This window comes from Amphiura filiformis, chromosome 4 (assembly GCF_039555335.1).
Source record: "Amphiura filiformis chromosome 4, Afil_fr2py, whole genome shotgun sequence".
NCBI lineage: Eukaryota > Metazoa > Echinodermata > Ophiuroidea > Amphilepidida > Amphiuridae > Amphiura > Amphiura filiformis.
The window spans coordinates 30,480,919-30,505,067 of record NC_092631.1 but is presented as its reverse complement, the minus strand read 5'-3'; the positions used below and the strand labels follow the sequence as shown (position 1 = coordinate 30,505,067).

Below are 24,149 nucleotides of genomic sequence, written 5' to 3'. Positions count from 1 at the left end.
GGGATCATCCAAGGTCACCCAGGGGTCATCTGAGGTCAAATTACTTAAAACTGTCGTATGGGCATGAAACTTGGTGGCTACAGTCAACATTTAGAGTCAATTTTTTTGGAAAGTCTCATTTCGGGGTCATCCAAGGTCACCCAGGGTCATCTGAGGTCAAATTACTAAAAACTGTCGTATGGGCACGACACTTAATGGTTACAGTCAACATTAAGAGTCAAATTTTTGGAAGGGCATTTCGGGGTCGCCCAGGGGTCATCTGAGATCAAATTACTAAAAACTGTTGTATGGGCATGAAACTTGGTGGGTACAGTCAACATTTAGAGCCAAATTTTTGGAAGGTCATTTTGGGATCATCCAAGGTCATCCATAGGCATGACACTTGGTGGTTACAGTCAACAATTAAAGTCAATTTTTTGGAAGGTCAATTCAGGGACATCTGAGGTCACCCATGGGTCATTTGTGGTCAAATTTCTAAAAACTGTCACAGGGGCATGAAACTTGGTGGGTACAGTCATCATTTAGAGACAAATTTTTGGACAGTCATTGCAACTTGCAAGGTCATCTGAGGTCACTCAGAGGTCATCTGAGGTCAAATGACTAAAAACTGTTGTATGGTCATGAAACTTGGTGGGTACAGTCACCATCAGCCAGGTAATTGTGCCCATCTGAGACCCACCAAAATTTAGGGATCAAAGGTCAAATTCCAATATTGGTCCAGTCAAGCTCAAATTGAACAGGCAAATCGCCATGGGTTGTTGCAGGTTCATTTACTTCTACCAAAAGTAATCGCAAAAGCAGGCGGTTGCGAAAGCAGGCGGTTGCGAAAGCAGGCGAGACTCATGGTTCGAGAACCGCCTTGTATAATTCAAAGGATGAATGTGATAATTCAAAGGACAGAGTCTTAAATGTGAATTATTGCATAACATACATCTATGTTTGATGAAAAACAAAAATGCTTGTTTTTTTTTTAATTTGTGGGCATTTTGGGGAAAAGAGTATTTACATCAGGGTTCATGTGTAAGTCTGTGGAGAGCGTGGTTATTGAGAGCACTATCACTTGTTGTTGAACAGTATTACTCTTGTACATGTATTAAAAAATGAGTTTTTTAGTTTTTCATAACATTTATAGAATACAGTTCGATGGCACTCATAATTCACGGACGTCTCTGATATCAAATACTCTTGAAGCATCATGTCACATAACAGTACCATATTTCAGAGACGTCACATAAATCACATACTCCCTAGTTTCAAAACCCAGTCGCAAACGATATTAGTAATTTTGGTGAACGTGCCAGCGCAGTGGGAATAATTTTGTGAGTAGGCCTTATCAGGGTTGTAGCTAGCCCAAGTTGAGTGCCTGCTAATTTTACTATCCAATTCATGAATTAGAGCGCAGGCTCTGGTACTCTTGGGATTTCTTTACTTCAAAACATTTGATTTTGGCCATTGCAATCCAAATGTGTTCTGGGACCATTTGTCAGAATTTGCACAGCTAGATATAATTTTTGCACAGGTAGATATTTGTTAAACATAGGAAAGTTTATTTTAATACACTCAGCTTCGTTCCGATGTGCTGCATCGAGTGCCCAGCTGTCAACAAAGCTCGACGTATGTGATATCACAGACCCCCGTAAGTGAAATCACTGCCCGTCTTTGAAATCAGAGACGTCCATGAATTATGAGTGCCCCTGAACTGAATATGTGCTTCAAACATAGTGATATGTCATGCAGTAGTCCACTTAAATACCACTTATTAGAAGACCATTTAGTTAGAAAAAAAATGTTTTTGTTCGAAAAGGAAGCAAACATTTACATTTAAATCAAACTAAAACAAAGCATTATCCATAAGATCATCATTGATTTGCCAACAATTAAAAACAGTAAAAAGTGACTGACCCATATGGTTAGCAAGATTATGTCTGTTTCTCACCCGTGGTTTCAAATTTATTTTATCTTCAAGAATTGATAAAGCAGTTAATAAACTTAAATTGTTATTTTTGAAGGGTTTGCTATATGCGTTTACTTACTTGATATTGTATTCTGTGTGTAATTGTTGTGTACAGGCCAACCTCTCTTATCCTGGACCTCTTTATCTCTCTGTTATCTGGATATGTTATCTTCATTTAATGCAGAATTGCACATAATTCATTATGCGGATATTTGACTTCCGTCTATTCAATGGTCCCATAGTGGCCGGATACAAGAGGTTGGACTGTATTTGTGAAAGTGTATACATAGGGATTGAAAAGTTAATTTTATGATCCTGAAAACTGTGTCAGTAAATTAATGATGCAGGATTTCTGCCGTATGCAAGAATTGTATCAATTTAATTTTTCAATCCCCACACTATGCACTTCAATAACATGTAACAAAATTCCCCTCCACAGCACAGATGTTGTTACCTGTCCCGCAATGGAACAGTTCATGGATCTACGGCGAATCACAAGCTTAGTTGTTAGGGCCACACTGCGCAAAAGCAGTGTTAGTTTTTAGGCCATTCATGACTCAAAACAAGGAGTCAAATGATAGGATTAGTCGCTAGGAAAATATATGTACTTCCCCTTCTCGCGAGAATATTTTACATACCGAAGCAGCTGCCGCTGAGAGATAAGATTATTTTTAAAAAACGACAGCTAAGATAGTTTCATCGTGTGAATCCATGCAGCGAGATCAGATGGGTTACAAATTCGCCAGGAGGGAAGTTACTCCACTCATAAGTATATTATGATGGAGATAGCAAACTAACTTAATACTTTTGCAGGAGGTAGGAGGTCGGTATGACTTTGGAGTGAGAGAGAAAGAGAGAGTGGGTAAAGTTGGGCTTATTTCACTTTCTTACAGCTTATTTGTTAAGAGTCATTTCCCATTTTACCTTCTATATGTTCATTTTTATGTTCCTCACATGGGAAGCAGTGGCATTGGTTTCTTTCATTGTGTCATTTCAAATTAAGACCATGTGGATTTTGGAACCCTTGTTTGATGGTAACAGGAATCTTGGTCACACTATATTAAGAACCAGTTGGAAATTATATTACCATTTTTTTCACATCAGACTTTATTTTTGGAAAGATTTTTTACCATATTCAAGATCAAGAGTTTCTCATATTCAGTGAATGTGTTCTGGAATATGAAATTTGAATGACAGGAAAAAATATAAACACACATTTTGAAATGAAAGAGGTATCAAAAGATGAAGTATTATATTAATTACAATTAAATAAAATAAAAATTATTTGCACACATTTGAGAGTTATAAAAGATCAAAATGAAACAAGAATGCCAGCTTTCATGCAATGATATAATTGCGCTCATCAATATCCGTACGTCAGCCTGGTTTGCAATTTTGTAAAGTGGCATTTTATGAACAAACTTTCCACAAGTGATCTTGTTTCATTGTTAACGAACAGTCATGATGGCATTCACTCTTCTGTCATCATATGTTTTGCACAAGTTGGCAATCTTGTTTCATGCTCTCAAGTTATACGGTTTGTTGAAATTTTAAAAGACATGCCTGAGGAATGCCATCTGTCATCAGACATGCATGCATTTTTTGGTGAATATTTTCCTCTTTTGTGTGGTGATGTGGGCTGTGGTTAGCATTCTTACTTTTCAGCAAAGACTTAACCACTGCCTTGTGTGTAATGCTTTCTTTGTTTGCTTGCATCCTTTTTCCTTGATGATACCACTAGGTTTCGTTTCAAGTATTATCCAGATGAGGCTGAGAAACGCCACCAAGAAACACTGGCTGCAGTGCACCACCGTTTAGTTGTGTTTCTAGATGTGTTTCAGAGAGGTCTTGTGGATGAGGCCAAAGCTGATGCAGATACTTCACAACAGATCATTAAACTTCTTGATGCTGGTAAGCTTTGAAGCCCTAATAGGTCTAGATTTGCACAGTGCTTCGGTTTTCAATTTGAAGCTTGGTCATGACCTTAAAACCTTAATGTACCGTATTCATTCCAATAAGCGCCCATGCCCCAATAAGCGCCCACCAAGGGTATTTTGAATTTGCTAAAGGGTACCATTAATGTTTAAGTGACAGATAGACGTTGATGCAGTGAAATAGCTGGAGGACTGCACATCCTGTGTAAACTTGCAATGCATTTTCAACATCAGAAAAGCTACTAGAACGTGTCAGGGCCCTTTTATAACATACGTAAATTGGTCTCTAATAAACGCCCCTCACAAAAAATTAGGTAAACCAGGTAAAAAATAAGCGCCCACCCAAAATGACTTGTTAAGCGCCTTGGGCGCTTATTGGAATGAATACGGTACAATCTTTTTGAATTTTTAGATTTTTCTTTTTTTCTTCCAAAATGATAAAATAGTTAATATGCAATCATTATCAAAGTTCCCAATACATTTGGACGTGAAAAACATTGGAAATTTGCAAAGAAACATCATAGTATACTTATCACGCGAAATATCTCACACTTTTTGAATTAGGACGACGAGTGCGGCCTCAGAGTTAGTCTCCTATGCAGCCAGTTTGGTTATGCTCCCTTTACATGTTGGAGGGAGCATAACCGAACTGGCTTCGTTGGAGACTAAGATTTGCGATTATGATAATATGTCAGACCAACAGAAAATCATCGGTTTTGAAGAAAATAAAGGTATATAAAAGATCATACATTAAGGCTGTAAGTTAACTCACTACCCAGATTGCTGCATTCCTACAAATTCAGCTCAATTTGTTTAGTTGGCAGTGACTAGGGCTAATTACACTGCTAGTTGCCCAAACTGTACATATGTATGCATATTATTTGCAGTTTGTTTATATTTTGACAAAGTGGTCCTTGCACGTATAATATTAGTGTTTTTTTTTCTATCTTTAAATAGTTTTGGTTTAACATAAATTAATATGCAAACAGGTCAACAATGATGCAAGAATTGTTTGAAAACTTGCAATCATGCCACACTGCATGTGATAGCAGTAAGGGTCCTAGGTATGGAGACAGTATAACTTGCAATCATGCCACACTGCATGTGGTAGCAGTAAGGGTCCTAGGTATGGAGACAGTATAACTTGCAATCATGCCACACTGCATGTGATAGCAGTAAGGGTCCTAGGTATGGAGACAGTATAACTTGCAATCATGCCACACTGCATGTGATAGCAGTAAGGGTCCTAGGTATGGAGACAGTATAACTTGCAATCATGCCACACTGCATGTGGTAGCAGTAAGGGTCCTAGGTATGGAGACAGTATAACTTGCAATCATGCCACACTGCATGTGGTAGCAGTAAGGGTCCTAGGTATGGAGACAGTATAACTTGCAATCATGCCACACTGCATGTGGTAGCAGTAAGGGTCCTAGGTATGGAGACAGTATAACTTGCAATCATGCCACACTGCATGTGGTAGCAGTAAGGGTCCTAGGTATGGAGACAGTATAACTTGCAATCATGCCACACTGCATGTGGTAGCAGTAAGGGTCCTAGGTATGGAGACAGTATAACTTGCAATCATGCCACACTGCATGTGGTAGCAGTAAGGGTCCTAGGTATGGAGACAGTATAACTTGTAATCATGCCACACTGCATGTGGTAGCAGTAAGGGTCCTAGGTATGGAGACAGTATAACTTGCAATCATGCCACACTGCATGTGGTAGCAGTAAGGGTCCTAGGTATGGAGACAGTATAACTTGTAATCATGCCACACTGCATGTGGTAGCAGTAAGGGTCCTAGGTATGGAGACAGTATAACTTGCAATCATGCCACACTGCATGTGGTAGCAGTAAGGGTCCTAGGTATGGAGACAGTATAACTTGCAATCATGCCACACTGCATGTGGTAGCAGTAAGGGTCCTAGGTATGGAGACAGTATAACTTGCAATCATGCCACACTGCATGTGGTAGCAGTAAGGGTCCTAGGTATGGAGACAGTATAACTTGCAATCATGCCACACTGCATGTGGTAGCAGTAAGGGTCCTAGGTATGGAGACAGTATAACTTGCAATCATGCCACACTGCATGTGGTAGCAGTAAGGGTCCTAGGTATGGAGACAGTATAACTTGCAATCATGCCACACTGCATGTGGTAGCAGTAAGGGTCCTAGGTATGGAGACAGTATAACTTGCAATCATGCCACACTGCATGTGGTAGCAGTAAGGGTCCTAGGTATGGAGACAGTATAACTTGCAATCATGCCACACTGCATGTGGTAGCAGTAAGGGTCCTAGGTATGGAGACAGTATAACTTGCAATCATGCCACACTGCATGTGGTAGCAGTAAGGGTCCTAGGTATGGAGACAGTATAACTTGCAATCATGCCACACTGCATGTGGTAGCAGTAAGGGTCCTAGGTATGGAGACAGTATAACTTGCAATCATGCCACACTGCATGTGGTAGCAGTAAGGGTCCTAGGTATGGAGACAGTATAACTTGCAATCATGCCACACTGCATGTGGTAGCAGTAAGGGTCCTAGGTATGGAGACAGTATAACTTGCAATCATGCCACACTGCATGTGGTAGCAGTAAGGGTCCTAGGTATGGAGACAGTATAACTTGTAATCATGCCACACTGCATGTGGTAGCAGTAAGGGTCCTAGGTATGGAGACAGTATAACTTGCAATCATGCCACACTGCATGTGGTAGCAGTAAGGGTCCTAGGTATGGAGACAGTATAACTTGCAATCATGCCACACTGCATGTGGTAGCAGTATTAGGGTCCTAGGTATGGAGACAGTATAACTTACAATCATGCCACACTGCATGTGGTAGCAGTAAGGGTCCTAGGTATGGAGACAGTATAACTTGCAATCATGCCACACTGCATGTGGTAGCAGTAAGGGTCCTAGGTATGGAGACAGTATAACTTGCAATCATGCCACACTGCATGTGGTAGCAGTAAGGGTCCTAGGTATGGAGACAGTATGGTCAGGTTCAATCTCGCTTCATACTTAGGTAGATTCTAGGGGTGTAAATTAACGGATATTAGTAGATTCCCCCATAGAGTGTTAAGTGTGTGAACTAATTTAACCCCAAAGACTGAAGCAGTGTGTGTTTCTATTCTTAGAGCTATAATTAATCTCTGCCTTAGAAAATTGAACTTTTTTCTTTTGAACATTTTCAATACATTTTACATAAGAAAAGAACACTTTAACTTACACAGTGTGTTACCAATAGAAATTTAAAGGCTAGCAAAATCAGCAAGTGCCGGTGTAAACCCCGGAATAAAAATCACAATGCACTAACACAGGAATCGAACCTGCCACTTTGCAGACCACTAAATCATCAACAACTTGCTCATTATGATAAACAGGGCTGACCCCCTGCACTGGTACACTGTTGCCAAGGTACTTGACTGGTGTACACAAAGTATCCACATAGTACCAATCCTGCACAAGACCCACCAGCAGCAGTACTGCACTGGTACTACACAGTACCAACCAAGTGGCGATGGTGAACATGTGCAGGCAGCCCCAATATGAATCTTGTAGTATACATGTGTTGGCCCAAATTTTAAACATGGTGCATGTTGTGTTTTATATATACATATAGCTGTGATAAAGATGGAAGGTGGTACAGAGCTTGACATGACTATCCTAGATCAGCCTCCTTCACCAAAGTCAACACCAAGCCGACAGCGTAGTACCTCAGAGAGGTCAAGAAGAGCATCAGAGATGTCAGAGAAAGGACCTAAAGGTTCTGAAGATAAGAAAGCTGCTACTGATGGAGAGGATGGAGAATTAAAGGAAGAAGATGAACAGGATGAGAAGAAAGAGTAAGAGACAACTACTTGTTGTAGCCCTGGCCGGGATAGTAAGGCAACAAAAAGATCCCAAACGTTCCGACTGAAAACCTTTTCTGAAAGACCTTCTTTTTGTGCTATTTTCATCAAAAATCTTGAATTATTTCATGGAATAAAATCCTACATGAAGAAACTCAAAAAGTTGTATTCTGTGTTTCAAAATTCCTGTTCCCCAAAAGTTCATGTTCGCCACTGTCTGATACACCAAATTGATAAAATCTGCATGTCACTTTATAAATATACTGGTCTTTTTTACTGTATCAGAAAGTTTTTAGCTGTTGACACCCTGAAGTTGTTGTATACATCCGTTGTTTTACCTAAAGTTGATTATTGTGATCTAATTTGGTCAAATGCAAGCTTAACTCTCCTGAACAGGTTGGATCACCATCAAAAACGTCTCGGTAGAGCAATCATTGGCGTCCCAATGCGCACTCCAACTCATTTTGTCTTTGATTCCCTAAACTGGGAAACTTTTTCTGATCGTCAGTAAATATCATATCTGTCTCAATGTTTTTAAATGTCTTGGGGGGGGGCTGGTACCCCCAACCTGTACAATATTTTCACCAAGTGTATTGATGCTTATAGCAATTATACTCTCAGATCATCGACCTCTGGGAATCTGGTTATAAATAAGATGTGCACTGAGACTGGCAAGAGAACTTTCCTGTTCAGGGGGGCTAAGGCCTGGAATGATCTTCCCGAAACATCAAAAATCCCTTCCTGTCAATGCAAATGTCTTCAAGAACATATATATACTAACTTGCAATAATATCTATTTTATGTAGCACATTGTAAATGTAATTATCATGTTATTTAAATTTCTTGTACGTAGTATGTATATATTATATGGTGTTAATTTTATACATATTTTTAAATACTTTTAAATACATGTTTGTTGTGTATCTGTGTTGTATCCTGGGCAGCAAGGGAGAACAGTGCTGGTCACTGATTGCATGTCCCAGGTTAAAGAAGAAATAAATAAATAAAACCATTATATCAGGACTGTAGCATCACGTCGCTTCAATTTGCAATAGAATTGGAAGTGTCAGGTCATGCCTCCGGTCCTAAGAGAGTTGTAGATCTGAGTGAGAATGTATGCTGGTCACTTTTTGGGGGAGGGGGTGGGGGGCTTTTACCATCCAAACGACCAATCTATTGTTTCAATGGGAAGGGGCGTTTATTTAATTCAATTTTTCAAAAAGATTGGAGGGGCGTTTATTAGAGGATTAGAGTTAGTGGATGCATTAAACAGTCCTTTGATCTGTTCTTACATATATCAAATAGGTTCAATTAATGCAAATCCGATTATTTTCAGGAAAACGGATGAGGAGAAAAAGGATGAAGAACCTGAAAAGGAGAAGAAGGAAGAAGATGAAGAAAAGAAGGAAGAACCTACCGACCAGAATGGAGACAAAGAAGATGGAGAGGAGAAAGAGGAAGACGAGAAAGAGAAAGATGAGAGTAAGGAAAAAGAAGAGAAATCAAAGGAGGAGAAAGATGAGGAAGAAAAGAAAGAAGACACACCTGCAGAACCAAAGGAAACTCCTCAGGAGCCTGTTGCTGAGAAACAGAAAGGACCAACATTGGAAGAGGTATGTATCACAGTGTCAGATATGATCCTGTGTCATATACTGGGGTACACAAAAAGGTGGCTTTGTTACATTTTGATGTGCAGTTTGGATTTCAAAACACTGTCTCTTGAGTATTCCTTCACTTAGAAGATTCAATTAGGTCTTAAATTGAGGCTAATTTATTCTATATTACTCATGTTTTTATCCTGTTTTCAAACATTTTTCAATTATTTTCTTATGACGTTTGGCATGAAATGTGCCAAGGGTGGCTGAGGATTAGGGGGAGGGGGATTAGGGGGAGGGATTCATATTGTAAATTTGATTTAAAACCCCCTTTAAAAATTTGAATCTAGTAAAACAATGTCTAAATGAACTCCCAGACATCTAAACCAAGTGAATAAATACAAAAGTTCATTTAAAAGACCAATACTTGCTCAGAATGATTGTAAATGTGGAAAAAAGAGGTGGGGTTACATCCTCCCTACTTTGTGATTGTTTTTGCCCGCACTCTCTCATTTTTTAACCGATTTCCATAAAAAGGTGTCAAAATGCTCAGAAGGATGAACCACTTCAAATGAGATGTGTAGGTAAAATGTATGAACCATTTCATTTTTTTACTATGTAACACAAAGGTACCCCAGGTTGTGACACAGGACCATATAGTAAACTGGTATGATGCATGTAACTTGCTTAGCTGAAGGTAACTGATTCTTCCTGATAACGCAGATTATCTTCACTATAGGATTGTCGTGAACCAAGCACTGAAAAGTTGCCAGATATGATATAAGTGCAGTAATTACCCCCTTGTTCTAGACTTTATCTGTGTGGCATAAATGTGGATAATAATATTAGCCTAACATGTACAGTGTCTCAAGTTCATGCTTAGGTAGCTTCCCAAAAAGGTTTAACCATCTTGGCCAGGATCAGTTCCCATACTTTCGTACGGGTAGACCAGGACAGTTTAGTAGTAAGTTCCTTGTCCAGGAGTATTTCAAACAAGCCAAATTGTCCACAAGAATAGAAATAACACTGCAGAGGCTTGAACTCTTGTCGAGAGTATAGCGCCCTACCGATTGAGCTTACAAGTTGAATTTAGACTCAATCACTTCTGCTGAAAAGCGAATTGCATGCTTGCTCTGTGTTTACTTCTTGTTCTTTGAAAACATGCTCTTGGAGCTCCTACTGCAGATGCTCGAATTGCAGGCTTATTTAATTTGGGATGAGGCTGTGATGGGTTTTTTTCCCAATAATTTGTTTTCAAAAATCGAAAGGTGGGATGGTCCTAGAGGTGATTTTGCACCTGTTTGTCCCATTCTTTTCGCTGGCATTTTATTCTTTACTTTGTCTTGATTATTAGTATGTGCAATATTTATATAATATATTTATCTTTGTAATTGTATTTGAGCCAGTGATGAAGCATAATAAATAAATAAATAAATAAATAAATAAATAAATAAATTTTTTAGAGCGTCAAACCGATAAATTGATACTTGTCTCTTTTATAAAGACTATGTCAATTTTGCAAGTTGAAGAAAATTCAACTCCCCAGCGATTTGGCTTGTCACATAAATGCATCAAACAATCATTTTATATCAAATGCATCTATTATTTTGCTAATTAACTTATTTTTCTTGCTCATTATAAATTCAAAACAATAATTATTGACAGCAATGGATGTTCTAAAAATGTATTTTTTGTGGCATTTTGAATATTATTTTAATTGTCATCTGCAATTGTGATTGCTGTGATGAGTATTAATGAAAAAGCTTTCAGTTGCTCTGTGAAATGACATAAATACAAATGATGTTCTAATATCTCCTTGAGGTAACATTCATAACAAGTGCTATTGAGCTGGATTCGGCCAGAGTCTATAACCACTGATATTTAAACTCATTTTGTTGTGTTCCTTTTGATAGAAAAAGCAACAGCATTCTGTGTCTGAGGTGTTGAAGAAGCTGATGATGGGAGGGCACAAGGTAAGCCAGCATGTTATTCTGCTCCATGTGATGATGATTGGTAAAGGTTAGAAGTAACAGAATGTGTGACCATCCATCACAAATGGGCTGTAATGTTAGCATTTTGATATATGGTCAATTGAACCTTCTAAAAACATTAGAAAACAAGGTTTTCCCAACCCATTTATTGATTTCTACTCCCTTGCAAACAAGCAATAGGAGCATGTAATATATCACTGTAAAGCTTATTTTGAAGAGCATTTGGGTTGATCCTTCATGTAAGCTAATCCTAACCCTAACCTAATCCTTATCATAACCATGATCCTAACCTTAACCCTAATTTTATGTAAAATTACATGGAGTAACCAGAATTTACTTGCCCAATATCTCACAAAATGACATGCTGACATTACATCCCATTTGTGGTGGACGGTCACAGACTAGCTTAGTGAGGTAGGCGGGGCTTTTCAGAGACTTTTAAAGGGAGGGTGGCAAGATTCATCAAAATTTGCTAAAAATCTGACAAATATCGGCAGCTAATATCCCACGCCTCCACTAGATGAAAACTTCGACTAAATTAAATATCTTCATGATTTAAATGCCAGTTTTGTTTGTGTCTGTTTACAGGCGGACAAGGACAAGGAGCGCAGCCCGGTAAGATAATGTTGCTTGATTTAATTGTATACTTCAATTAGTCTTTTGTTTTCTTTGTTTGCTGTTTAATATCCTTTTCTGTGATAACTTCTTTTTTGTGTATTGTAACATGAGAACTAAGTTTGAGGTATTTAACCTTTGATGAAAGTTGTGCATCAGTTTGCACCAATTTGATCACATGTTGTGTTCCAAAATTTTATCTTATTCAAAATTATCTGCAGAATTCAAAATTAATTTCTTACTTACAAAAGCATTGGCCATAGGTGGAGAAGTGTCAATCAAATGTCTTTTGGATTTTTGAAGAATAAGCTGATGGACTATATATAATAGCAAGGAAACAGTATACTAGGCTTTAAAATGTGAATTGAATTCCTGTTAATGATTTGCTGATTGCAAAGAGTATCAATCAGATCTTGCTCCTTTGTCTTCAATTTGCATGACAGAGGCATGACAGGAAAAGAAAACGCAAGCGAGACTACAGCTCAGATGAGAGCCACAGTGGTAGTAGCAGTGACAGCTTTACAAGCAGTAGTAGTGGCAGCAGTAGCGACTCATCAGATTCTGAAGATGAGAGGCATGATCGCGACACAAAAAGTGAGTTTTAAACATCATCTTTGGGAAATTATGAAGTGTTGAGATACTATTGTGACAGGGCTTGTTGAGATTTTAATTCTGTTTAGGTATTTCTGAAGTACCTTAACTCATTTGTATGCCGCCACATCCAATGCATTTTAAAATGGGCTTCAACTATAGTAAGAATTCCAATTGAATGAACGCAGCGTTCAACAGCTGCACTCGATACAACCGCGATCGTATATTGCGTATTTTAAACTACAACGCGAACGCACGACCTTGGATACAATGCTAACCAATCACGAGTGCGTTGGCCTGGTTGGATTCACTTCCGCGTTACTCACGCACAGTCGCACACTGCACACACTGGCGTACATCGCGCAGTGTACGCAAAAATTCGTCACGCTATTGAAAGCTGCGTTCATTCAATTGGAATTCCCACTATAGGAAATTTGGAAATCAAGTGCATTAAAGGAATAATCCATGATTTTCTGTACAAAATGTTTTATTTAACTGCAGCACGAAACAATCAATTATATATAGGCAGATTTGACCATAATATTTTGTGTCTATATCATGAATTTGACAACCTCACTTGCAAGATAGAGAAATGCAGAAAAAAAATGGCAGCATCACCAGAAGAAAGGTAACAATTATGACTAGGGATGGGAGATGATAGACAAACTATGTATTTGTCCTCTTCTAGGCAAGAAACACAGAAAGAATTCCAAAGCATCAGAAGGCAAACCAACCGACAAGGAAAGTGGAGAAATCAAAGATGGGAAAGAAGAAGGAGAAGAGAAGGAAGAAGGAGAGAAAGAACCAGAGGAACCAAAAGCTAGGGCACTACACAAAACATACTCCCTCTTTGTTCGCAATGTTGCACCGGTTATTACAAAGGCAGAAATCATGGCAGTAAGTTCACATGTTCTGAAATTCATGTTGTGCCTCCAACCAAGTGGAAGAAGGTCACAATTTTTACAAAAATAAGGTAGACCCAGCATTTTATTGCCAGCAGATTGTTCTTCCATGTGTGTGAAATATGAGTCCAAATCCACTCTCTAAATAGTCTTCCACATACACTTACAGGCATGAGAATTTTCAGTTTAAAAACTGAATTCAGTTTTTTTTATAGTCAAAATTTCCGCAACTTTATTTAATTTCAGCCTGTTTTTGGCACTTTTGCCCAATTTCACGCATTTTCATTTTCAGTTTTTTTTTTTTAGGAAAGTGCAGTCTCATGCCTGCACTTAATAATGGTTTTCATGGAAGAAAGGCCCATGGACTTGGGCCCTTCTTCCACAACTATTGGGTTAAATAGGAATTTTGTTCATGCATGAAGCACATATTATTTTGAGCAAGTACAGATGGTATACACTAGACATCGCACGAGGACTACGTTTGAAAGGAATTGAGATTTTCGTTATCTTTCCCCCATTGTCATGACTTGTTTTAAAACAAACAAAAAAGAGAGATTTTGATTTAAACTTATAGCTTGTAATATCTAAACTGTTGAGTTTAGATTTGCCAAGTATAAAATGAAGACCATAGAATCTCAGCCCTAGGAGCCCACTTTGCATTTAATATTGCCTATCTCACACACTGCAAGTTTTTACAATAAAAATTGTCTATGAGAAGAAAAGAACTCGCCCAAATATGCAATACAAAAACACACATGCCTAAATGGACCAGGTGCATGCATGCCGAGTGCACCAGTGTATGTAACATGATGTCCAGATATTTAATATTTTGATTGAGATGTGTAAAAATGACTGCATTTATATGGTATGAGCTTGAAGAGTACAATAACTTTACCATATTTACCAGATATGCAATATACCTGAGCATATAATTCATGTCATCATACGTACACTTCAAAATACAAAACATGGTAGATCTAAAATATAAATAATATGTGATGCGATCAAGCAAAATCAGTCAGAACTCGGAAATATTGATTTTGAGATATAGCCAAACAAAAGAGACATTTCCTGTTGTTTCCTCCTGTTTTGGAAACTCTTTAGTTGGTCAAATCTTTGGAACTGGTTGTTCAATTTGAATGGGGTTTTCTGCAAAATGCAGCTTTTTTGTAAATGCTTTTTATTATCCTATAAGAAACTGGAAATTTCATATTTCCGAGTTCTGACTGAGTTTGCTTGATCGATCGCATCACATATCAGTTTGTGAGCATCTTTAGTGGCACTGTAAACACAGCCTGTAGGTGCATTATCAGGTAACCTTGACAATGTCCTTTTATCCACCAGTTGTGCAAGCGTTATCCAGGCTTCATGAGAGTAGCTTTAGCTGAGCCACAGGCAGAGAGGAACTTTCAGCGCCATGGCTGGATCACCTTTGATAGAAGCGTCAACATCAAGGAAATCTGCTGGAATCTTAGCAGTATTCGGGTAGGTCAGATGACCAGCCTTGGGTCAATTTCACATACAGTTGGGATGTCCTTTAAGTCTAAACCCACCGTACATCTACTATATATAAATCCTATGGAAAAGTTACAATGACTTACAGACAGCCCTCGAATTAACCCACGGCACCCATGGCATTTTGCCGTGGGTGCCCAACCCCACTGCCGTAATGCCCTCAAAATATGTCCTTTACCCAAGGCAGTTACTTGCTGCGCTCTCTAATGAAGTTGTCGTAGGTGCCCAAGCCCTGCCCCTTCATTATAAAATCATCTATCTATATGTTTGTGTGTGTTTTCTACACTTTTGAGAAATTGCCTTGGTGCCCTTCTCAAATTTTCAACAGTTGCCATGATGCCCTCTTGAAATATTACAAACTGCTGTGCTGCCTTGCCTTTTAGTGAAAATCCAAGGCAATTATCAACTTGCCCTAAAAAAGTTGCCGTGCCCCTTCAGATCCTTAATTCGAGGGCTGCTTACAGACTTTTGATTAGTCTGGGACTTACAATGCATCATAAATGTTAGTGAAATTGACCCCAGGATGGTTAAACTTGTAGAAGATATGCTTAAAAATGTTATTTAAAGGAATAATCTTCTGGTAAGTCTAACAAGAGTTTTTATTTCATACTTCCGTAACTTTTCAAAAGTGAATTGCATTGCACATTATGAAACATTAACAATGTTATCTTTTTACAGTTACGGGATTGTGAGCTTAGTCCTGTGGTGAATAGAGAGCTGTCCAACCGTGTGAGGTCAGTATCTGGAATTACAGCACACAAAACAGTGATTAGGTCTGACCTCAAGTTGGCTGCTAGGCTGGTACAGCAGCTAGATGATAAGAATAAGCTATGGAGAGATGACTTTGTTAGCAAGGAGAAAGAAAAGAAAGACAAAGAATTGAAGGAGAAAGAAGGAGAAGAACAACAAAAGGTAAATATGATTGTTGATATAAAACCCTCTGAATAACAAACTTGAAAAGATTATTTACCAAACCAATCTTGAGTAATGAGTATTTATATAGTCTTACACTTTTTAACTGAAATTTTGATGTGGGGTTGTGATCAGATGTGTAACTGAAATGACACTCACAAGCACAAAATGATGGCTGACTTTGATATCTTCTGTCAATCTTAGCTTTGAAATGTGTATGATTATGTTAACAGTACTAACAATTGCATCAAGATTATCATAAACACATTACTTTCATCCATTTTAATTCTTTTTTTTAAATAAAGGGGGGAAACCCTGTCACATATTTGCCTTGTGGGAATTTCTTAAGATTGTGTTTCCAAATAAGAATTTTCTTCATAAAGATCATATTTGGTGTAAAAACATCAAAAACAGCATGCATTTTGCCTTTTTTTTTACCTGACAGCAGCATTAGAGGACAGAAGGTGAATTATTACAGCTCAACTGATCATACTTTTCCTACATTCGACCTTGCATGATTTTTGAGTTGACACAGTCATGAAAATAACTATAGATACTTGACAGACCATTAGTAGCCCAGTTCTGAACCTTTTCATTGATCATTCATAACAATAGGTATCTGATGGATCAGTGAAGATAAGAAGGGATTATAATATATCCGTAACCTTGATATTATAGTACATCTCGAGGAAAAAGTGCAATAGACATGTTTTCATTTTATGTTTCAAATATCCCCGCATGAAAATTTAGTATTTAACCCAAAATGGAAAATGGGACAATTTATTGGAAATCTGTTTTAACAGATTTTTTTGACATCTTTTTCTGCACTGTATTATACCTAAATTAAGAAATTTGATAAATATTCAAAGAAAATATAGGTCATCCAAAAATGTTGATTTTTACACATTTTGGGGCAAAAAAGGAAAAATAAGCAAAAATATCAAAATCTGTTTTAACAGCTTCATTCATCAAGTCATAACAAACGGCCTACATGCTTAATTTCTAATAAGATATTGAAATTGTGAAAAATATAGGTATTTATTGATTTTCATGTTTTTTCTTGCAAATATGCTAATAATATGCAAATTATGAAATTGCAAAATAAAGTTTCTACATAGCATACATCTTTCAAGTGTGATGTTCAAAATGACAGACATCAAGAGATTCGATGAAATGTAAAGGTGTAGTAACAATTTTGGCATGGACTGTCTGGTTAGGAAAAGTACGGTAAGTTGAGCTGTACCTACTTTGTTTTAAACAATATGAGCAACTTGATTATAATAATCCTGATCATTCAAGTCAGACTTTCTATAAGACTATTTTCTACATTTGTTCTGTTCCTGTCTTTGTATTTTTCCTTGTATGTGAATTCCACTATAATCCAGGGCTTCAAGCAGTCGGATATTTCCTATAATGTTCAAATTAACTTTATTTCTTTTCTTACAGGAGGAGCCTTCAGAAGATCTTGTAGCCAAATTTAAGCGTAACCCTGTGTTGGATAACATCACTGAATACCTTGTGGAGGAGGCTAGTGCTGAGGAAGAGGTGCTGCTGGGAGCCTCTGCTGATCCTTCTGACCTGGATTCCAGTAAAGACAGCACTGCAGAGGTGACATTTGAGAAAGATGACGAATTGAACAAAGTAAACAAAAATTTCACATTCACAGTCTTGAAAAACGAAACCTGTTTTATAGGCCTACAATGTAATTAGGTTAATAATAAAGCCTAAATTGGTGCGAATTGCAATATTTCTGTACTATATCGTTTCATTCAAACAGTTTATTGAAACAAACTTTTCAGGATGTCAACATTTTGAAAGATACATGTAACCTTTTTATTTGATATTTACAAAATTAGAGTTTGGTATTCTTTTATACAGTAAAAAAGACATATTTTTAAGATTAGGGTCAGTTGGGCAAAGAAAAGCAAACAATTTATTGGCCTTATCAGTACGTCATTTATATATCATGCTTGTAGATGTTCACCTGGGATACCTGAGAACTTGGGTACCCACCCGTCCTTAAGCTTCCTGATATGAGTTATCCGTGGGTCATTATTGATTTTATGTACAAGCCTTGTTTTTGAAAAAAGCTTCTGTGAAAAGTTCAATGGCACCAATGAGGTGGTCCCCAGCCACAACACCCAATTACAAGAAGCCAGAGTTCAATTCCTGACATCAACAAACGATAATTTGAAGAGCAAACCATGTCAAATAATATATTTGCTTTCAAAAAATATTTTGCAGGTATTTTGTACTATCGTTGCTACTTACAAGCAGCTGTTTGGAGACAATTTATAAACTATTCAGGGTGAAAACTTTTCCACTCCACTTTGACCTGATGGGTGGTGATACAGGTACTGGGTACCCGCCGTAAATTACACACAATTAACCGATAAGTGGCACCCCTACATACTGTTGAAATCTTACCCTACTATTTTATTTATATCTTGCAGGTTCTAGATCGTTTATTATTCTACCTTCGTATCGTGCATTCCGTGGATTACTACACAGGTAGTCAGTACCACATAGAGGATGAAATGCCTAATAGATGTGGCATCATGCATGTCAGGGGCTCCAATCCACCCAATAGAATCACAGAAAAAGATTGTAAGTTGACTTTTGTTCTTTTGCTAAAAAAGTTACCATTTCAGAGTTTGTGTTAAAGCAATATTATAACATTATCATACAAAATAGATTAGCATTTCTTTGACATAAAATGTTAGTTTTACTGTCAGATTTATCCCCTTTTATTTTTGAGCCGAACAACTACGTCAAAGCAAAGAAAATTGGAATTTACTACCAGCGCCAGATATCGCCAATACGTACCACTCCTTCGGTCATGTTATGGTACGACCCTTTGTTGTGTAGATCACCGTCCCGCACTGTGTGTTATGAACATCGTATGCGTTCGACTAATAATTCCATCGTAATAATAAGCGCCTGTTCCGGCGCTTTATTCAAAATATCGGATTTTGACAAAACTACAGCACCTAGAGTCTTGATTTTTGCAGGGTATATTGGTTTAATAAAGTACAATATAATTGTGTAAAAAAATGAATTTGAAAAAATCAGTGAGGGCGTCCTCAACAGCAAATGTTATAATATGGCTTTAAGCAGCTTGCGACCCCATCACAGCATCAGCATTGTGTTAACAATCCTCCGGTCACCTTGTGGGTGGTCAAGTAGCTGCACAACGTTGTATCCGGCATCCGTTTTGAGTGTAGGTTTTTGTGTCTTGATCACCATGGCTTCCCTGATCTTCCTGAACATTCTAAAAATGATCTTCCCTGTTTATAACCTGCACATTGTCCAAACTGATGTTATGTGTCCTTGGGATGGAGTGAGAAGGATCTGATGATATTGACCACCAGTTTATGATAGTCTTGTGCCAGGAAGACCAATATGAAGCAGAATGACTTGGGGAGAGCTTGTACATGTAAGTGCTCTGACCAGGGCCCTTTGGTGCTCAAGATGGTGGTCAGAGGTTTTTCTCTAATTATGGCAATTTTTCGCCTGGAACGGTTTCCGGCGTAATTAAATGTCCGCAGTTTGAATGTGATCAATTTATGTTGCGGGTGAAAAACCCCCACCTCGCATGTACACACAAATATGCTTGTACACAAATAAATGCATCCATAGATAGATGTTTAATACTAACACTTTGAGTAACGTATTATGTATGTTTGACTATTACAGTGGACAACTGGGAGAAGCATTTTGAAGGCAAATTGGCATCACTCCTGAATACAGCCAGTGACCTGCCAGATGATGAAGTCTTCCAGTTGGGCAAGAAAGATCAAGAAGCATATCCTTTGTAAATTAAGACTTGACTTGTCCACTCTTTACCCCCCCCCCCTCCCCCAGCTTTACCCCCAATCAGATGTGGCCCATCACATCAGGCAGTTGTTGGAACCCCCTTATAAAGATAATAAAAAAATATGTATGAAAATAAAATAAAAAAGGAATTGTTGTTATGTCACATAAAATCAATATTATCTCAATCCCATACCAATTCCTTAATATTAAATGGCTACGAAGACTAAATTCTCATTTTCAAAGACAATGGTCATGTTTAGGTGTAGCAGGTCAGAAATGGAGATTTGCTATCTAATTATATCTCCAGTCATTTACAATATATCAATATTATGTTCCATAAAACAGCCCAAGTAAATCTTTATGAAAGTGTACATTAGTCTATCATGATGCCCTCTGTATGCATACATGAATTGGACTGTCGTGGTTGTACTGATTTGTTGTCACCGGAGACGCAAATTGAGCAATTTGTTACTTGAATGTGCACCAAAATGTTGCTTCCTGCGTAGTCATCACGCTGTACAAGGGTTAAAACATGATGATAAACATTGCACAAAAATGAAACAAGGTTTACGAGTTACTCACATTTATTAGACAAAATGTTAATAAGGCCAAAAAAAAAAAATTGTTGTGGTGCCCTCAACCGTCCGACCCTAAATCCTAAAAAATCAGGGGTGCAATTTTTTTTTTTTGAATGATGATTTTTACAGATTTGTTCACTTAAGGGCAGAGTAACGGGAGAGAACATGGACCTTTTCGAGCTTCATTATTTCTGAATTGTATGTCCAAAGTATATAAAACTATACATTTTTGGAAAGGAAATGAGTCAAGAAATCCCATGGTGACGTCAGATTTGTTCAAAAATCTCAAGTTTTGAAGAAATCACAAAATTCACTTTTTACCCCAATTTTTTGTGACAACTTAGAAAAAAATCCGTTCGAAGTAAAAAAAATTCAGTTAGCTTTTCATGAAGAAGAGACATGAACTTAGGGAAGGCTTTTTTCTTTTTTTGAAATTCGTCTCTTTTTTCGAAATATTAAAAAAAACATGTGAAAAAAGCCATTTTGTCACTCTATTAAGCTAAAAATGGCACATAATGGTGTATATTTTTGTTTAAAACAAATATTTTGAAAAAATGAAAAAACCTTCCCTAGACTTTGATGTACTCTAAAGGATAGTGCAAAAAGTTTACCCTTTGCTTTCATATTTTTCGAAGTTATCTTGTCACAAAAATCGCATAATATTGTCAAAAGTGAACTCTGAGAAATCGACGTTTTAGTAAAAAATGTCAAAATTATGCACAAAACGTCCTTAAATTTTAAAACGGTAAGACTTTCACACTTGTAAAAGCTGTATCTGGTGCACGGTCTAAATATGCATCTTTTTGCACCAATGAATCTATAATCTCTGCTTTCAGTGCGCCAAAATTCAAAATAATTAAGAAATCTAAGTGGCATTTTGACTGCAAATTTTTGTTTTGTTTACACCACATTTGCTGGCGTTAACAACATACCGAATGCGCCTTGACTGCGTTGGACATACGCGCAAGCAGAGTTATGGCGTCACTTGACGCGATTGTGGCTGTAATCACAATATTCGCAGATTCGCAAGCATTGCTGACTCATTATTTCCGCCAATTTACTAAGCTAGTCTTGAGCCATGTGACTTTTTAGAGTTGAAAAGAGTGAAATAAATCAAGCAAAAATACGAATAAATATTGTAAGTTGTATTTTATCAGTTTCAAGTGAAAGAATACATCTTAGTGTTGATAAATATCAAAAATCTCAAATTCGGTCGTGGACGAATGTGTCTTCCATTACTCTGGCCTTAAAATTAATATTTTATTGAAAGACTAGTCTTTAATTGATGTCTAACAGGTACCCAGATGTCAAAAATGACAAATGTCCCCTAATTGAAGAAGCATTATTTAATATTTGAGGGGATTTTTTAAAAACTGAAGGTTAAAAAAAAAAAAAAAAAAAAATCAAACCGTCCACCCAAATTTCCCATTTTCCCACTTAAGGGCAACACAACAATTTTTTTTTTGGCCTAATGGATGACTAATAGTTACAGAAAACTGGACTGCATGGAATCCAGAACCATAATGATGTACATCAGGGGTCAATTTAGCCGCTGGCCCTAGCCAGTAGTTTTCTCGTAAGGCCAGGAGATTTCCCCGTCTGGGATTTTGGCATAGTTCTGAATTTATGAAATGTTACAATATTAACAACAAATCTGGGCCAGTGGATTTGCCCTTGGGCCAGCTGGAAACCTTCTCAACTGGGCCAAAGGGCCAAGTGATTATTGCTCCTTATGTCTACCCCTGACATGATAGTCATTATCCTGATTTTACTCTCCTAGAATGATTTTGAATGTTAAAACATACCGAATATGAATAATATCAGTTAGAAAATGTAGGAGGGAGGCAAGGTGTAGCTCAAAATGCAGAACATCAATGCCAATGGTATAGCTTATGTTCCTTAACTGCATCTCCTCACTGAAGTGGAAAAGTTTGTGAAGGCTAATACACAAGAACTAGGCAAGGACAAATGGTTGTGTCCTCTCAGTGGTAAGAAGTTCAAAGGTCCTGAGTTTGTCAGGAAGCACATCTTCAACAAGCATGGCGACAAAGTGGAAGACGTCAAAAAAGAGGTATGTGAACTAACAAGACCAAAATAAAAGAAAAATATCTCTTAAGGGGGTACTACACCCCATGATAAATTTGTGTCTATTTTTGCATTTTTCTCAAAAACTAATAACACAGTGGTAACAAAAATTACGTATATTATAGGGGCAAAGAATCTAATTACTACACTGGAATTTCGGTGACCCATGACAAGCGGTTCGTTATTTATGATAAGAAATAAGATACCGCTAGTATGTACCTCATTTCCAATCATATATACTGAACCGCTTGTCTTGAGTCACTGAAATTTCAGTGAAGTAATTGGATTCCTTGCCCCAATAATATACACAACTTTTGTTACCAGTGTTTTATTATTTTTTGAGAAAAATGCAAAAATAGTCACAAATTTACCACAGGGGTATAGTACCCCCTTAATTTATTATTGATTCCAAAATAATGCAGCACTAAATGTCAGAAATAAAGGGTGGTGCAGTTATGTTTTTCCTGCAGAGAGTACATTATTTAGAGGTTAATAACTCTGCATTGGTTATTTGGAGGGCATTGTGAAAGAGCTAAACATTTTGCCTTTAATTTGGAACCGAGGAATATTCCGAGGTCCAAATTAAAGCAAAATGTTTAGATTTTTCACAATGCCCGACATATTACTAGTGCAAAGTTATTAACTGCCTTTATCTTTATAAGCATTGCTTTCATCTCTTCACTTTAAAAAATAACACAAAATTTTCCTCAAAAAATAAACAATTTTTACATTTTGCCTTTCTTGTGCCCTTTTGAAAATGTTATGCAATGTTTTGTGTTTGCTGGGCAGTCTGGTTATATCTAAAGGATTATAATTGTACTTCATTTAAAACAATTCCCATCTGCAATTTTTTTTAAATTAAATATTTTTTGATGGTCATGTGTCATTAAAAAAATTAGTTTCAAAAGCAATCTTTTAATATACTAAAAGACAAGAAAAAGTAGTAGTGTATTTTTCTGGAATTGGGGAGTAGGATTTGCGGATTGTGGGGTAGGTCTTGAAGCTGTAACATTACTATATAGTTCTAAACCATTGAATAACTTGAATAAGGTTCATTTCAGCAGTGTCAACTCTTGACAGCGAATATACTGTCAAATGACTTTTGGAGTAAGCATTCAGCCATCTAATATTCAGCTGTTATTTTGATTACAAGTTGAATACATGTACAGCTACTATTATTAAACATATTTGTTGTTCCATGAATGTCCTAATTGCCTTTTCATGCTTAATTGATAGGTAACATTTTTCAACAACTACTTGAAGGACCCTCGTAGACCACATCTACCTGACCCCCAGTCCAATAAGCCTACAGGCAACCAACAAGGAGGTCCAGGAGGAGGGCCTGAGCAGAGACAAGGAGGTGGTAGCTGGGGTTCTGGTGGATTCAATCAACAGTCAGGATATGGTGGTGGTTACAACCAGCAAGGTGGACGTGGAGGTTTCAACCAAGGTGAGAATATATAATACACATTCAACAACTCCTCCTATACCTTTGTACAGGAGCCAACCGTTGTTATTCCGTGATGAATCCACACTTTTACTGTAGCGTATACGCGAACGCGAGCGAGACTACGCGTTACGCGAGAGCGCGTAAAATTCGTCATGCCTGGAACCTTTATGCGTATGCAAGCTTACAAGTTGAATTCAGTATTTTTCAGGTAGCGGCTAGACTGCCGTTTTATTCTGTAGTTTTATTGCTGATATCAACAGAGAAATCATTGAAGATTTGTAAGGCTGAGTGACAATGATTAATTGACATTTCCTCGTGAAATAATCGTGAATTATACGATCTTTAGCCGGGAT

The 24,149-nt window shown here is 37.5% G+C and overlaps 1 protein-coding gene across 1 annotated transcript in view; it reads left to right on the top strand.

Moving 5' to 3' along the window:
- The window catches only part of LOC140150791 (serrate RNA effector molecule homolog), a 48,763-nt gene that overhangs the window by 7,579 nt on the left and 17,035 nt on the right, over nt 1–24,149 (top strand). The window contains 14 exon segments of the mRNA XM_072172915.1: nt 3,696–3,865; nt 7,518–7,740; nt 9,083–9,359; nt 11,255–11,314; nt 11,921–11,947; nt 12,391–12,541; nt 13,227–13,435; nt 14,785–14,925; nt 15,634–15,867; nt 17,314–17,508; nt 18,321–18,474; nt 19,564–19,672; nt 22,179–22,332; nt 23,583–23,796. Of these exon segments, the coding sequence (XP_072029016.1) occupies nt 3,696–3,865; nt 7,518–7,740; nt 9,083–9,359; nt 11,255–11,314; nt 11,921–11,947; nt 12,391–12,541; nt 13,227–13,435; nt 14,785–14,925; nt 15,634–15,867; nt 17,314–17,508; nt 18,321–18,474; nt 19,564–19,672; nt 22,179–22,332; nt 23,583–23,796 (2,318 nt within the window).